This window comes from Myotis yumanensis, unplaced genomic scaffold, assembly GCF_028538775.1.
Source record: "Myotis yumanensis isolate MYYU_CA2020_CCGP unplaced genomic scaffold, mMyoYum1.0.hap1 SCAF_40, whole genome shotgun sequence".
NCBI lineage: Eukaryota > Metazoa > Chordata > Mammalia > Chiroptera > Vespertilionidae > Myotis > Myotis yumanensis.
This window is the reverse complement of record NW_027223791.1, coordinates 232,501-248,440: the sequence shown is the minus strand read 5'-3', so window position 1 is coordinate 248,440 and position 15,940 is coordinate 232,501. Positions and strand designations below refer to the sequence as shown.

Sequence of the window (15,940 nt, the reverse complement as noted above, 5' to 3'; positions counted from 1 at the left end):
CTCGATCCCCAGTGTGGGGTGTGCAGGAGGAAGCTGACCAGTGATTCTCTCTCTCTCTCTCATCGTGGATGTTCTAGCGCTCCCTCCCTCTCCCTTCCTCTCTGAAATCAATAAAGATATTTAAAAAAAAAAAAAAACACAACCACAAATGTATTATTCCACCTTTAGGTAGTAAAAAGTGTGCTTGGACGATGTTTTGTATTTCCTGTTATTAAAACAGTGAACTTAAAAGCGGGGGGGGGAGATAGGGAGGAGGATAAAAGGGAAGGGTTGACCTTAGCTGTTTCAAAATGGTGGTTGCCAAGTCACTGGAGCTAAAATGGCGGCTGCCTAAACTACCTTTTAAAAAATATATATATATTTTTATTGATTTCAGAGAGGAAGGGAGAGGGGGAGAGAGAGCTAGAAACATCCACGATGAGAGAGAATCATGGCTCGGCTGTCTCTTGCACTCCCCCTTCTGGGGATGGAGCCCACAATCCGGACCCTTCGGTCCACCACCGGGAAGCAGATTCTCAACATATTGGGATAACGCTCCGTAGAATGGAAGGGGTGTGTGTGTATGTGTGTGTGTGTGTGTGTGTGTGTATGTGTGTGTGTGTGTTTTAACCTTGTTGTATACATGACAAGCAAAAGAGGAGATGTAAGTGGGTTACATGAACTCCGTTGGTGATAGATGAGGGAGGCAAGAGAAAGCAAAGCGGGGTGGGGAGGGGAGGGAAACCTCTGGGATTGGATAAAAATTAAAGTAAAATGATAGACACATACTTCTTCATACTTCTCTTACTTAGGTTGGCGTAGGATAGTTAATGGCCAGCAATTTACTCAATAAAAATGAGGGGATTTAAAAAGGAAAATTACACCCTAGCTGGTTTGGCTGGGCGGAGATAGAGTGTCGGCCTGCGTGCTAAAGGGTCCCAGGTTCGATTCAGGCCAAGGGCACATGCCCAGGTTGCGGGCTGGATCCCCAGAGCCCCCCCACCCCCCAGTAGGGGGTGTGCAGGAGGCAGATGATCCATGATTCTCTGTCATCGATCTCTCTCTCTCTCTCTTCCTCTTTGAAATCAATAAAAGCACACACACACACACAAAAAGCTCTGACCAGTTTGGCTCAGTGGATAGAGCGTCAGCCTGCGGACTCAAGGGTCCCGGGTTTGATTCCAGTCAAGGGCATGTACCTTGGTTGCAGGCACATCCCCAGTGGAGGGTATGCAGGAGGCAGCTGATGGATGTTTCTCTCTCATCGATGTTTCCAACTCTCTATCCCTCTCCCTTCCTGTCCAGGCTGATATGTACAGCAGCGACTTACCCAATCCCGATGCAGCACTCTCAGCTGAGCTGCATTGTTGGAGAATCAAGTGGAAACCCAGAAGAAAAGATATAGAGCTTCCATCCACCATGTATGAAGCCCTCCACCTGCCAGACATCAAGTTTTTTCATGTTTATACATTGCTAAATGTCCTACGAATTCTCCCTGTGATGAAGGTTGAGAACGAATGCTATGAAAACGGACGAAAGCGTCTCAAAGCACACCAGAGGAACACTTTGACAGGGCAAAGGTCAAGTAGCTTAGCTTTGCTTAACATGCATTTCGATGTGAAACACGATTTGGATTTAACGGTGGACACATACATCAAACTCTACACAACTAAGTCGGAGCTTCCTACAGATAATTCCAAAAGTGTCGGAAATACCCGAAGGACTTTTAAAATGCGTTCTCTCTTATTTTGATATTGAAAAAAAGTCTGAGAAATTTGAAAGGAAACAGAGAAGAGCTGTAAGATATAGGTGGGTCACTTAATCACTGGATCTCTTGAGTAGAGTAGCCACTGATCCTCTGCTTAAATGGTCCCGGTGTGAACTCTCATGCTTTGGAGAACTAACTGTTGTTCTTCCAGAGGGCGGCAGGCATCATCGGAAGCGCCACGTTGCACTTCTGCGTGATCTCTGCCGATGGCACTTTGGGCTTGTTTTAGTGAGGTCATTGCAGACATCACATTCATTGTCACAGTTGTTGGGCATTGAGTTATCAGTTCTTTGAAGAAATAAATTTTGAGAAGGTGTGGGAGGAATCTGTTTCATAAAATTGTGCAATGAAGCTGACGACTAACCTTTGACTAGCAGGAGTTTTAAGTATGCTACGAGAAATCTGTAACCAACAGTGAAATGACCAGCTCGTGAAAGAAACGTGAGCTTGCCAGACAAGGATTTCGGTGTGGATTTTTGTCTTTATTCGATGATCTTAAACAAATGACTGTGAAACATTGAAGAAAGAACCCGCCATCCTTACACCCACATCTGGGTGTCGCTGTTTACATTCCTTCGTTAAGCCTATATCCTCATAAGCTTTTTAGCAAGAACATGTGGCGCACTTCCGTTTCACGGTCAAGACAGGATCAGAGGCCATGGATCCTGACAACAGATCCGTCTGTTTCATTCCGTCTTTTTCCGTGGTTACATCTACTGCCGCGTCTCGATTTATAAGAGAAACCGAGACAACCGACAAGAATGCTTTTTGTAGTTGGTCTAGGAATACAGAAAACATCGCTGTCATTTTCGGTGAAGAAAGTCAATTTTGTACAGTCTATGTCAACATAAATAAAATGTGAATTTGTTTAATGAAAAACAAAACGCCGAAATTAAAACGAGGGGGGGTTGGGAGGGGGAGGCGGGGTGGAGAGGATAAGAGGGAGGGGTTGACCTTTGCCGTTTCAAAATGGCGGCTGCCAAGCCCCTGGAGCCAAAAGGGAAGCTGCCTAAACTCCCTTCTTTGACAGAAAGAATGACTCCTTTATTCCCACACAACTGTGGACGACGAAAGGGGCCACATGCTAACCCTATGAGCTCAGGGGAAGGCCTGCCTGGCGGTCTTGCAAACCGAGAGGTCTAAAGCCACTGCAGGGACGGTCTGAAGGGAGACTGCTACTAAGAGCAGTAGTGGTGGGTAGTCCCGTATTACCTAGGCCGGAGTCTTCCAAGACCAGGTCAGTGTTTACCTTAACTGAACTTATGGTCCTTTTGCATCTAAGACACAACATACCTATGCTATAAAATGTCAGAGGAACTTGTAACATCCCACCATCCCCGCCCCTCACCCTTCCACCCCCCCCCCACACACACACACAAGCAAATGCGCCTAGGGGCTCTGTAGGACAGACCATAAATTCCTTCATTGCTATTGTTATCACGTGTATTGTTGCCTGTTAACTATCTATCCTGCACCCACCTCAGGAAAAGAAGTAGGTGTGGCCCTGGCCGGTTTTGCTCAGTGGGTAGAGCCGAGGTCAGCCTGTGGCGGACCTTAAGGTCCCGGGTTCGATTTTGGGTCCCGGGCGCATGCCCGCCCGCCCGGGTCACAGGCTCAAGCCCCACTAGGGGGCGTGCAGGAGGCGGCCTATCCAAGATTCTCTCTCATTGATGAGGTTTCTCTCTCCCTCCCTCTCCCTTCCTCTCTGTAAAACATCAAAAAAATAAATAAAAAGAAGTGTGCGTCTATCATTTCACTTTTTATTCAATCCCAGAGGTTTCCCCCCACCCCCCGCCCCACTTTGGTACCTCCATCGCTCCCTCCCTCCTTCATCTATCACCAGTGGATTTCCTGTAACCCACTTATGTCTCCTCCTTGAATTGGATTTTGTCACGTATTAAACAAAGTGACGCTCAGGCCAGTTTGGGTCAGTGGGTAGAACATCGGCCTGGGGACCGAAGGGGTCCTGGGTTCGATTACAGTCAAGGGCACAGGTCCGGTTGTGGGCTCGATCCCCAGGAGCGGGTGTGCAGGAAGCAGCGGACGGGTGATCCTCTGTCATCCTGACCGTTTCTATCGCTCTCTCCCTCTCCCTTCCTCTCAGAAATAAATAAAAATGTATTAAATAATAATTTAGAAAAAAGAATGAATAAAACAAAGTGAAAAACAGCCATTCTCTGGAGCATTGTCCAAACCCCTTGCGGTTCTGCTTCCTGGCAAGTGTGGACAGTTTGACTCAAGCCAGTGATGCCAACTTGGTTGTTGGTTTTTGTGGGGTGGGTTTTTTTTTGTTTGTTTGTTTGTTTGTTTTTTTAGGAGGGTCACGTGTATGTAGACTTCAGTGAGCCAGAGACTGAACCAAAAGGGGAGAATGATGATTTTTATTTTTTTAAATGCATTTTATTTATTTATTTATATTTTTTTACAGAGAGGAAGGGAGAAGGATAGAGAGTTAGAAACATCAATGAGAGAGAAACATTGATCAGCTGCTTCCTGCACACCTCCTACTGTGGATGTGCCCACAACCGAGGTACATGCCCTTGACCGGAATCAAACCTGAGACCTTTTAGTCAGCAGGCAGATGCTCTATCCACTGAGCCAAACCAGTTAGGGCTCCATAAGCTAGAATATGCGGAACAGTTCTGTTTCATGGTCAAGACAGGATCAGAGGCCATGGATACTGACAACAGATCGGTCTGTTTCATTCTATCTTTTTCCGTGGTTACATCTACTGCCGCGTCTCAATTTATAAGCGAAACCTAGAAAACCTACAAGAATAAGTTTTGTAGTTTATCTAGGAAGAATACAGAAAACATAGCTGTTATTTTCGGTGAAGAAAGTTAATTTTGTACAGTTTATGTCAACATAAATGAAATGTGAATTTGTTTAAAAGAGAAACAAAGCAGCGAAATTAAAACGGGGGGCGGGGGGTGGAGAGGATAAGAGGGAGGGGTTGACCTATGCCGTTTCAAAATGGCGGCTGCCAAGTCCCTGGAGCCAAAATGGAGGCTGCCTAAGCTCCCTTCTTTGACAGAAAGGATGACTCCTTTATTCCCACACAACTGTGGACAAAAGGGGCCACATGCTAACCCGATGAGCTCAGGGGAAGGCCTGCCTGGCGGTCTTGCAAACTGAAAGGCCTAAATCGACCACAGGGATGGTCTGAAGGGAGGCTGTAACTAAGAGCACTTGTGGTGGGTAGTCGCGTCCTAGGTCTGAGTCTTCCCTGACCAGGTCAGTGTTTACCTTAACTGAACCTATGGTCCTTTTGCATCTAAGACAACACACCTCTGAAATGTTAGAGGAACTTGTAACATTAGCCCCCCTACTCTCTCCCCCTCCCCCCACCTCCACCCCCCCCCCCACACACACACAAGCAAATGCCCCTGGGGGCCCTGCAGGAAAGAGACCATAAATTCCTTCATTGTTATTGTTATCACCTGTATTGTTGCATGTTAACTATCTATTCTGCACCCACCTAAGGAAAAGAAGGAAGTGTGGCCCTGACAGGTTTGGCTCAGTGAGTAGAGCAGATGTCAGTCTGTGGCAGACCTTAAGGTCCTGGGTTGGATTCGGGGCCAGGGAGCATGCCCACCCTGGTCACGGGCTCGAGCCCCACTATGGGGCATGCAGGAGGACACCAATCCCCGATTCTCTCTCATCAATGATGTTTCTCTCTCCCTCCCTCCCTCTCTGCAATCAATAAAAATATATTTTTTTAAAAAGAAGTATGCATCTATCATTTTGCTTTATATCCAATCCCAGAGGTGTACCCCCACTCCCCACCCCACCCTCCGTTTTCTCCCTCCCTCCCTCCCTCCCTCCCTCCCTCCCTCCTTTCCTCCCTCCCTCCCTCCCTCATCTATCACCAGTGGATTTCCTGTAACCCACGTATGTCTCCTCCTTGGATTGGATTGTCACGTATAAAACAAAGTAACGCCCCAGCTGGTTTTGGTCAGTGGGTAGAGCATCGGCCTGGAGACCGAAGGGTCCCGGGTTCGATTTCAGTCAAGGGTGCAGGCCCGGTTGTGGGCTCGATCCCCAGGAACGGGTGTTTCTATCGCTCTCTCCCTCTCCCTTCCTCTCAGAAATCAATGAAAATGTATTAAATAATAATTTGGAGAAAGAATGAATAAAACACAGTGAAAAACAGCCATTCTCTGGAGCATTGTCCCAACCCCTTGCAGTTCTGCTTCCCGGCAAGTGTGGACAGTTTGGCTCAAGTAAACTCATGAAAGTTCTCTACGGGTTTGCATGTTTTTCCGTGAACATGACGTATACACCTGCTGGTTTCTGAGAGCGAGGCAACAGAATCTGTCCATGAGGTCTGCTGTGAAACGGTAGAGGCGTCTGTTTCTGCTGTCAGAAGCCAGGTCACCCTTAGAAAGAGTGTAGAAAACAACAACAATAAAAGACAGAAATTGGATTTACAAAGAGAAAACACACAGAAGCAAACCGAGGGATGCTCCGAGGACTGTGAGAGGGAATCTCCCCTTCTCCTCACTCATACCGCTTTTGGAAAAATGGCAATGATTCTAAGAGGTGAAGGTACTGAAGCTCTCGGAGACGCCGACCGACCGGCCGGGGCTACTTTACCCATTCTTAACCCTACCCAACCAAGTCTCCCTCTCCCTGGGAGTCAAGCTTGTGTGCCCACAGCGGTAGGTAGGGGTATCCCACTGACCGACCGACTGACAGATGGCTGTTTTAAAATCAGAACCTGTCCCCTTTCAATGAGGGCATGGGACAGGGGCAACCTATATTTTCCTGCTCAAATCATCCCCAATTCACCTGATAGGGACTCAGAGGTTTGTCTCTGTCTGTCTGCCTGTCTGCATGTCTGTCTTTAAGCCAATGATGCCAACATATGATGGTTGTTGGTTTTTGTGGGGTTTTATTAGAAGGGTCGTGTGTATGTAGACTTCAATGAGCCAGAGACTGAACCAACAGGGGAGAATGTGATGGTTTTTATTTTTTAAAATATACTTTATTTATTTTTTTATTTTTTACAGAGAGGAAGGGAGAGGGATAGAGAGTTGGAAACATCGATGAGAGAGAAACATCCATCAGCTGCCTCCTGCACACTCCCTACTGGGGATGTGCCCGCAACCAAGGTACATGCCCTTGACTGGAATTGAACCTGGGACCCTTGAGTCTGCAGGCTGACGCTCTATCCCAGTGATGGTGAACCTATGACACAACTCAATTTTTTTTTTGGTTGATTTTTTCTTCGTTAAATGGCATTTAAATATATAAAATGAATATCAGAAATATAAGTCTTTGTTTTACCATGGTTGCAAATATCAAAAAATTTCTATATGTGACAGGGCACCAGAGTTAAGTTAGGGTTTTTCAAAATGCTGGCACGCCAATCTCAAAAGGTTCGCCATCGCTGCTCTATCCACTGAGCCAAACCGGTTAGGGCAAGAATGATGATTTTTAAAAAGGAAACATCCCGAGAGGAATCTCATCTGGAGATGGACTAAACGTATGTCTGTTTGCCAACAGTCCTTTCTCCATGATGAACTTCCACGACAGAGCCTGAGCGACCGATTCATGGGGGACCCTCCCTGCTCAGAATGGCCCCAAGCAGCCCCAGAGGCTGGCAGAGACGCCTCTCACTCTCAGCTCGGCTCGCTACCCATGTGTCTCCGTAGATGGGGAACCAGGCCGCGGTACCTCGAGAGTCCCCTTTTTGGGGGTACATACTCACCAACACTTGGGAGAAATTAGACTCAGGGGGTCCCTCCATCCAAGAAAAAACAAAAGGCCAATCTTCTTTAGCAACCTAGCCCACACCACCACCACCACCACCACCACCACACCCCGCTCCCCCACCCGCCACTAGAAAGTGGTAAAGGGAAAGGTTTGGCCAGTTCCTGGCACCCCTGAGTTGAATGCTACCTACCTTGCCTGCAGCTAGACCTGTTTTGGAATGTTAGGGGCCCGCCCCCATCTTTCCAGGCCCCTTTGGGCACGACCAGCTTCCTGGTTATCCTTATCATTTTTTTTTTGCGGGGGGGGGGGGGCGGGGGGCGGGCGGGGAGGGGGCGGGATGTAAAGTGCTTTATTGCTGAGGATCCCAAGAGCTTCAAGGCCGCTGTCTAGGGGCTAGCAGTGAAATCCTCTACCCTGCGGAGGTTTTTGTGAGCAGGGACGGCTGGGACTTGAGCATTTCAGCCCCATGGAAGGCATGGCAGTGTGGTTGGGGGTGAGGGGAGGTAGGTAGGAAGAGGCACAAGGTGTGCTGGGGGGAGCAGACTGTGCTTGTCTCCCCAACTCTGAGCTCAGTGCATTAACCGACAGTCACCATGGGAGCCTGGAATGGGCCATGGTGGGAGTATTTACACCACAGAAATTGCCCAGATGCTACATTCAAGGACTCTCCCTGCCCAGAGACCTGGTTTACCAGGGCACTAGGAGCATGCCGCACCTCCTGAGCTGGTTCTGAGTCCACCGCAAGCCTGGCTGCTGTGACAAGCTGCCACTCCCCCATGTGGGGCAGTGCCATCTCCCACGACCTGGACAGAACACAGGTGGGCTAGACAAAGGGGACCTGACCTGGGGATCCCGTCCCTGCCTGGAGCCTGCCCTGGCTTGGCCGCCTCAGCCTGTCTGTCCACTGAGAGCTTCAGCCCCAGACTGAAGTGGTGTCTGCCGAAGGGCAGCTAGGAGCTGAGGATAAAAGCCTTTTGCTCAGTGGCTCCCAGCAGGCAAGAGGGCCACGTGTAGCCACTCAGAGGTAATGAGGGCTTGGTCACCCAGGGCTGACCAAGGGCAGCTCTTGGGGCTGAGAGGAAAGGACTGGCCTCGGGAGCGGGGGTCTGAGTGATTCACCACAGGTCCTGGGAACCAGGAGGTTTGGAGAGTGGAGAGTCGGGCGCACACCTGTGTGCAGAACCAGGGCAGGAGAGCCCAGCTCCCAGATGGGGCAGGGAAATGACTGGCCAGGGTGGAACAGCACCTCTTATCAGGCAGGAGGGTCGCTCCACAGACACAGATTTCCGCTGGGCCCACAGGGACCTTGGGGCTCAAATACACTCACAGGAGCAACTAAGCTTTCCCCCTGCCTGCGTGATTCCCCTCTCCCCCGCTCCTCCCCGCCCCAGGCCCAGAGTCTCAGAAGCCCCTGACCTGAGGGCTGAGAGGAAGGGAGCTGGGGTCGGGGATGGGGAGTAGGGGGTGGGGTATGGAGCAAGCTGGAGGGGAGGGGGTCAGGGCGATTCATTCCAATGTATCTCACTCCAGGGATTCATTCAAATGCAGAAAGCTCTCCAGCGACCTCAGGGCCTTCTCCAAGTCACCCCACCCTCAGGCCTGCAGCTCACCAACTTCAGGGGGTAGGCTGTTTGAGAAACCGGCCTGGCCTGTCAGGGTGGGAAAGAGTGCCCTCTATCGGCCAACCCAGGAACCAGCCCTCACCCGTTTGGGAATCCCGCGAGGGGGGGTGGGGAGCGAGAGGGAGGGGTTTGAGGGGCGTGAGTCCAGGGTCCAGGGCGAAGGTCAACAGTAGATCTCGGCGTCTTAGATCCCCTAGGAGGAGAGACATAGGTGGGAGTGGAGCGATGAGGGTCGAAGGAGGCCTGGTGAGGGATGATTTGACTCAATAACCCCGGGTCACCAGACAGGCCAGCACACTCTGCTCCAGTTGCCGGTTTTGATCATCCATCCCTCCACCCCTACCCCCCACCACACACACCGCTCCAAGTGTGCCACTCACGACAGACACCCTTTTATCATTCATCTTGAACTTCCCCGTGGATGGATGGATGGATGGATGGATGTGTGAACATCAAAAAAGATTCAAATCTGTGGAGAATATCTGTGAGTTCATTTGAGGCAATTGCCAGGAAGCAGATTCTCAACATATTGGGATAACACTCTGTAGAATGGAGGGTGTGTGTGTGAGTGTTTTAACCTTGTTGTATACATGTCAAGCAAAAGAGGAGATGTAAGTGGGTTACATAAACTCCGTTGGTGATAGATGAGGGAGGCCAGAGAAGGCAAAGCGGGGGAGGGGGAGGCAGGAAACCTCTGGGATTGGATAAAAATTAAAATAAAATGACAGACACATACTTCTCTTACTTAGGTTGGCGTAGGATAGGTAACAGTCAGCAATGTACTCAATAAAAACGAGGGGATTTAAAAAGGAAAATTACACCCTAGCCGGTTTGGCTCAGGAGAGATAGAGCGTCGGCCTGCAGACTAAAGGGTCCCAGGTTCGATTCATGTCAAGGGCACATGCACTGGTTGCGGGATGGATCCCCGGCGCCACACCCCACCCCCCGCCCCTGCCCCACCTCCCACGAGGGGGTGTGCAGGAAGCAGTGGATCCATGATTATCTTTCATCATTGATATCTCTCTCTCTCTCTCTCTCTCTCTCTCTTTCCCCCATCTTTGAAATCAATAAAAACACTATAAAAAAGAAAGATTGACCTTTGTCAGGGAAGGTAGCAGCCTAGGACGTGACTACTCACCATCACTGCTTGTTTGTTAAACTTTTAATTTCCGTCCATGGATGGATGGATGGATGGATGGATGAGTGGGTGGATGGATGTGTCCTCCCTCCCTCCCTCCCTCCCTCGGCCCACCCATCCGCTCACCCACTTTCCAAGGGAAATCCTCAGTCTCATGTCACACACTCACTGGTGATTACACTCGCTGCCTCCTTCCTCCCTATGAAAAAGAGGAAGTTAAATGGACGAACCTGAAAGAGCCCCACAGGTGGCAACTGTGAACCAAGTGCACACACATGCGTGCGTGTGTGGCATTTGTCAACAACGTAAGAAATCCTCCAACCTGTGAAGAATTTCTGTGAGTGTCTTTCAGTCAAACTGTCCAGAAATGTCGCTCGTATGCCGGGAAGCACAATCTCAATGGTGGGAGATGATGTTCCAAAGAATGGCAACGTCGACCCCCTTATTTTATACACTCCAATCCCAGGAGGAGGCCGTACGTGGGTTACATGAAATCCACTGGTGACATTTTAGGGAGGAGGGAGAAAGCATAGCGGGAAATCCCCCCTGCCCACCCCCCCACAGACACACACACAGGAGTCCTCCCATTGGGCGAACCAACTGTGACTCTAAAGTCGTGATCCTGACCCCGGGAGTTGTATTAAAAATCAAGCTAAAGGAGTGTGAATGTAAACTGTAGGCTTATCAAAGGTTCAAAGGAGGTCTGTGTTTACCACATTGAAAGAAAACAAACCAAGAAAGAGATCAAGGGTGGGTCAAAACATCCTCTCTGGGACTGGGAGGGAGAGAGTTCCTGCATCTGTCCAAGAGGGTCATCTGCAGTGTGAAAAGCCAGGGTTCAGCAACAGGGGATATTTTCTTCCTCTCAGGGATCATGAAAAGCATCCATGACAGTAAGGGGGTGGGTGTGGGGTGGGTGCTGTCATTGAAAAGGCTAGGTGAGCAGGGAGAGCTATGCCATTTACAGGCATACCCTATCCACTTTTCCTTTCACAGCATTTACACAATGACTTAATGTTTAGTTTTGAATGGCATTACTTCTTGAGTCTCCTCCTCATTGTTTCCAAGTCTTTGGTTGATACTCAGGTGTAGGACGAATGTATGTATGTATGTATGTATGTATTTATGTATGTATGTATGTATGTATGTATGTATACTGTGTGTGAGCCCCAGGATGGACAGAATCTGGGGAGTGGTGGTGAGTGGAATAGACTGGAATGGAGTGGAGGAGAGAGGGAGCAAGAAGGAGAGAATTGGAGGGAGGCAGGAGGGAAGCTGGGGAAGAGAGGATGCCAAAGGACCTCGCTAGTTAATGACACCGGGCATGGCTCTTATTCTGATTTTTTTGTTTGTTTTCCTCGAATGCCACCTATGCAGAAAACAACCTGTGTGAAGTTCAACTAAGGTCACCCACACAAGAATAAGGACTACCCATTGACTGCAAGGCTCTGTAGTAGGTCGCCCGCTGCTTGCACTTGGCAGAGACTCAAATCTGAGGCAAGGGGAAGAGCAGGGAAGCTGGAGTAGAAGAGGGAGAGGTGTGTCCCCTATCCCTAGGAACCAAGTTTAGGGGGTGGAAGGGCCAAAAAAATAGAGAGGAGAGAGAGAGAGAGAGAGAGAGAGAGAGAGAGAGAGAGAGAGAGAGAAAAGAAGAAAGAAGAAAGAAGAAAGAAAGAAAGAAAAAGAAAGAAAGAAGAAAGAAAGAAAGAAAGAAAGAAAGAAAGAAAGAAAGAAAGAAAGAAAGAAAGAAAGAAGAAAGAAAGAGCTGGGGTCCAATCCCAGCAGGTCCAGGGGTCCCCAAAGGTGTGGACGGAGTCGGCGAAGAAGGAATGACACGAAGACAGCCTTCAGTTGATCAGCAGCCTAGTCAGGACCTATAGCCAGGATTTCCAGCCAAAGTTCTGGTCGGAGTTCTGGTTAGGAACTGATCAGGATCTGATGTTTATTGTCTTGTTACATCCATATTTATACCAGCCGATTTTAATCCTGTCAATTTCTATTACAAAGGTTAGGGCGTTTCTTATCTCCATTCCAGGGAGTAAAGATTATGTAGCTTAACTACCCGCCTGGCACTTAATTAAGGTGTTGTATCCCCTCCCTAACCTCAGGGAAAGATCCCCACCTGGGGAAACAACCTTTCTCGGAGAGGTGATCTTGGTTAAAACACATGGCGCTAAAGAGAGCAAACATATTAAGAACAATATGCTATATATGCCAGGTCCCTTGAAACATATGCTGTGCAGATGTTTCTTTCCTGCAGCGACTGTGTCAAGCAGCAAGGATGGACCGGCTCCCGGCAAGAGAGAAAGAAAGAAAGAAAAAGAAGAAAGAAAGAAAGAAAAAGAAAAAAAAGAAAGAAAGAAAGAAAGAAAGAAAGAAAGAAAGAAAGAAAGAAAGAGAAAGAAAGAAAGAAAGAAAGAAAGAAAGAAAGAAAGAAAGAAAGAGGAAAGAAAGAAAGAAAGAAAGAAAGAAAGAAAGAAAGAAAGAAAGAAAGAAGAAAGAAAGAAGAAAGAAAGAGAGAAAGAAAGAGAGAAAGAAAGAGAGAGAAAGAGGAAGGTCTTCGGTTCAGTCCTGACTATGACTTTCTGGGGCATTGCAGGGCACCGCACGGAAAGGCACAGCACACCCTGTCGGTCGCCACCAGTGGTGTGGTTTGTGGTTTCCAGCCAGAAACCCCACTGTGGTCCACTTCAGTCCACCTATTACCTTTCCTGGCTGGGGAGAGTTCCTTTGGATCACAAGGACAAACCAAAAAGAGGACAAAGTTCAGAATGCCTAATTTACGCCTGCCCATTTCTACACGACAAAGCCGTCCATAGTGTCCAAGTGACTTGACCTGCATTTTTCATGTCTGCGAAAGAAGTTTCCATTTGAGGTACAGGTACTGCTTGGTGTTACAATGGATGTGCCTCCATCCAAAGTGCTAGTATGGCGATCCACTGCCTTCCATTCACGCCCCTCTGTCTGCCGACTGCGCAAGCGCTGTCCCTGATTTGGCTTCACCCTGCCTGTGACGACAATGGACCAACCCGGCCCTCTGGCCGACCTCGCTTTGAGGCTTATAAAAGCGGTCACCAGGAAGGTGGCGCATGACAAGGACAGGTTGCATCGTCATCATGTCATCACCAGGGTGGTGAGAACTTAGGGTCGGTTACTGGGGGATGGGGGGGTGGGGGAAGAGGGAGTTTGAAAGCTTCATATTCTCATTCTCTCTCTCTCTCTCTCTCTCTCTCTCTCTCTTCCACCTAGCAGTCAAGAAGGACAGACACTCCCACGAAGCGGATGAAGGACTGCCAGTCAGATTTGAAATTTCCTCCGCGAGCGAATATGGGGCGATTTAGGAATTTCTTTTCAGTGAACACGCCCCGCATTGTGCCACTGCCTCTGCCGCAGCTGCCGCCGCCGCCACCGCCTCCAATGCCGCCAATGCCGCCTGGAAACATCCCTAAAGGGTTGAAGCGTTGATAGGAATAGAAACAGGACGGGTAAGCATTGCAACGTGTTTTCTGGGGTTTTGTTTGAGAGACCCATAAATGTATAACGCTGTGATAAGCCGGGCTGTACATATAAATAAATGAATGAATGAATGAATAAATAAATAAATAAATAATAGTAAATGTGGATTCATGATAAGAATGTATCATTGTATGCGGGCTGTACGTGAAAGAAAGAAAGAAAAAAAAGCCCTAACCGGTTTGGCTCAGTGGATAGAGTGTCAGCCTGTGGACTGAAAGGTCCCTGGTTCGATTCCGGTCACTGGCGTATACCTTGGTTGCAGGCACATCCCCAGTGGGAGGTGTGCAGGAGGCAGCTGATCAATGTTTCTCTCTCACTGATGTTTCTAACTCTCTATCTCTCTCCCTTCCTCTCTGTAAAAAATCAATAAAATATATTTTTTTTTAAAAAGAAAGAAAAAAAAAGTGAGTTTCTTGTCAACATTTCTTTGCTCTTCGGCCCCGCCCCCGCTCCCGGTCAAGCAGATCAAATAAAGAAAAATAAATAAAATAAAAAGTATCCTGTCAACATTTCAATCAACCCAAATCACTCTGATCCACAATCAGAGACTGAAGTCCAGGTCGGGCCATCTGGTCGACGCGGGCTCTCTGTGCATGATGGGGTCCTTGCCTGAGACCAAGTCCGCATCGGGCCATCTGGTCGACCCCCGCTCTCTCTGTGGATGGCGGGGTCCCCGCCGCCAGAGACGGGAATAAAATAAATTAATAAAATAAAATATAAAATAAATAAAATAAAATAAAATAAAATAAAATAAAATAAAATAAAATAAAATAAAATAAAATAAAATAAAATAAAATAAAATAAAATAAAATAAAATAAAATAAAATAAAATAAAATAAAATAAAATAAAATAAAATAAAATAAAATAATAAAATAAAATAATAAAATAAAATAAAATAAAATAATAAAATAAAATAATAAAAGAAAAGAAAAGAAAAGAAAAAATTAAATAAAATTAAATATAAAATAAAAAGTCCCACCTCCAATCACTCGAATCTACAGCCAGAGACCAAGTCCGAGTCGGGCCATCTGGTCGACCCCGGCTCTTCTCCCCGCCCGAGACCAAGTCCCGCCGGCCCGTTTTGGGGGAGCGCTGGTCGACCTGGACTTTCGGAAAAAAAAAAAAATGGGTAGGGGATCGGGCCCTCGGCCCCCCTGGGCAAAGGGCCGTGTCCGCCGCTGTCCTCCCCCGCCACCCTGTCCCAGCCAGAGGCCCGGAGGCCCCGGCAGGGTGGGGCAGAGAGGAGGGGACGGCCCCAGGGGCCGCGTGTGCGCGGCTCCCCCACCCCAGGGCGCCCCCTCCGTCCCGCCGCGGAGAGACAAACCCTTGTGTCCAGGGCTGACTTTCAATAGATCGCAGCGAGGGAGCTGCTCTGCTAAGTACGAAACCCCCGACCCAGAAGCAGGTCGTCTACCAATGGTTTAGAGCCAGGTTCCCCACGAACGTGCGTTGCGTGAAGGGCGTGGGGGCGGCCCCCTTTTCGGTCGCACCCAGTCTCCCAGGACTAAGGGCCCTCCCACTGCGCGACCGCTCCCCCACCCCTCCTGCTCCCGGCGACAGGGCGCGCGGAGGGGCGGGGCGGACTGTCCCCAGTGCGCCCAGGGCGAAGTCGCGCCTTCCGGCCCGGGGTTAAGGCGCCACGCCGCGGAGCGAAGCGAGCGCACGGGGTCTGCGGCAATGTCGGCCACCCACCCGACCCGTCTTGAAACACGGACCAAGGAGTCTAACACGTGCGCGAGTCAGGGGCTCGCACGAAAGCCGCCGTGGCGCAATGAAGGTGAAGGCGCGACATGGAGAGAGAGGCTTCCCACGGCGAGGCCGGGGAGAGGAACCCTTACCCGCAAGCACGCACGCACGCGGGACGCCACGGCCGACACGTCCCCCCTCTCTCTCTGCCTTGCCTTACACCCGGAGGACAGGGCGAGGCGAGGAGGCGGGCGGACAGACAGGAGCAGGAGCCGGCGGGAGAACAGGCGGCCTTTTGCCGGGGGGAGGGGGTGAGTTTGGTGGTGGTCTGCGGGTGGGGGGGTGGACGCGGGGGCCACGACGACGACGACGACGACGACGCCGCCACCGCCGCCCCACACACACACACACACCCGCCCGCGGGCACGGAGGCGCGCGACGCGGCGTGGCCACAGCCGGGGGAAGGAGCGCAGGCGGCGGAGGACACCACGGCGTCTGGCGGGCCACCGCCG

General features: G+C 49.5%; 1 protein-coding gene across 1 annotated transcript in view; it reads right to left on the bottom strand.

The window, feature by feature from the left end:
• Positions 1–13,470: 13,470 nt before the first annotated feature.
• LOC139000885 (THO complex subunit 4-like) overlaps positions 13,471–15,940 on the bottom strand; it is a 69,853-nt gene continuing 67,383 nt past the window's right edge. Inside the window, exon 6 of the mRNA XM_070402856.1 lies at positions 13,471–13,670. Within this exon, the coding sequence (XP_070258957.1) occupies positions 13,471–13,670 (200 nt within the window). The remainder of the gene's footprint in view (positions 13,671–15,940) is intronic.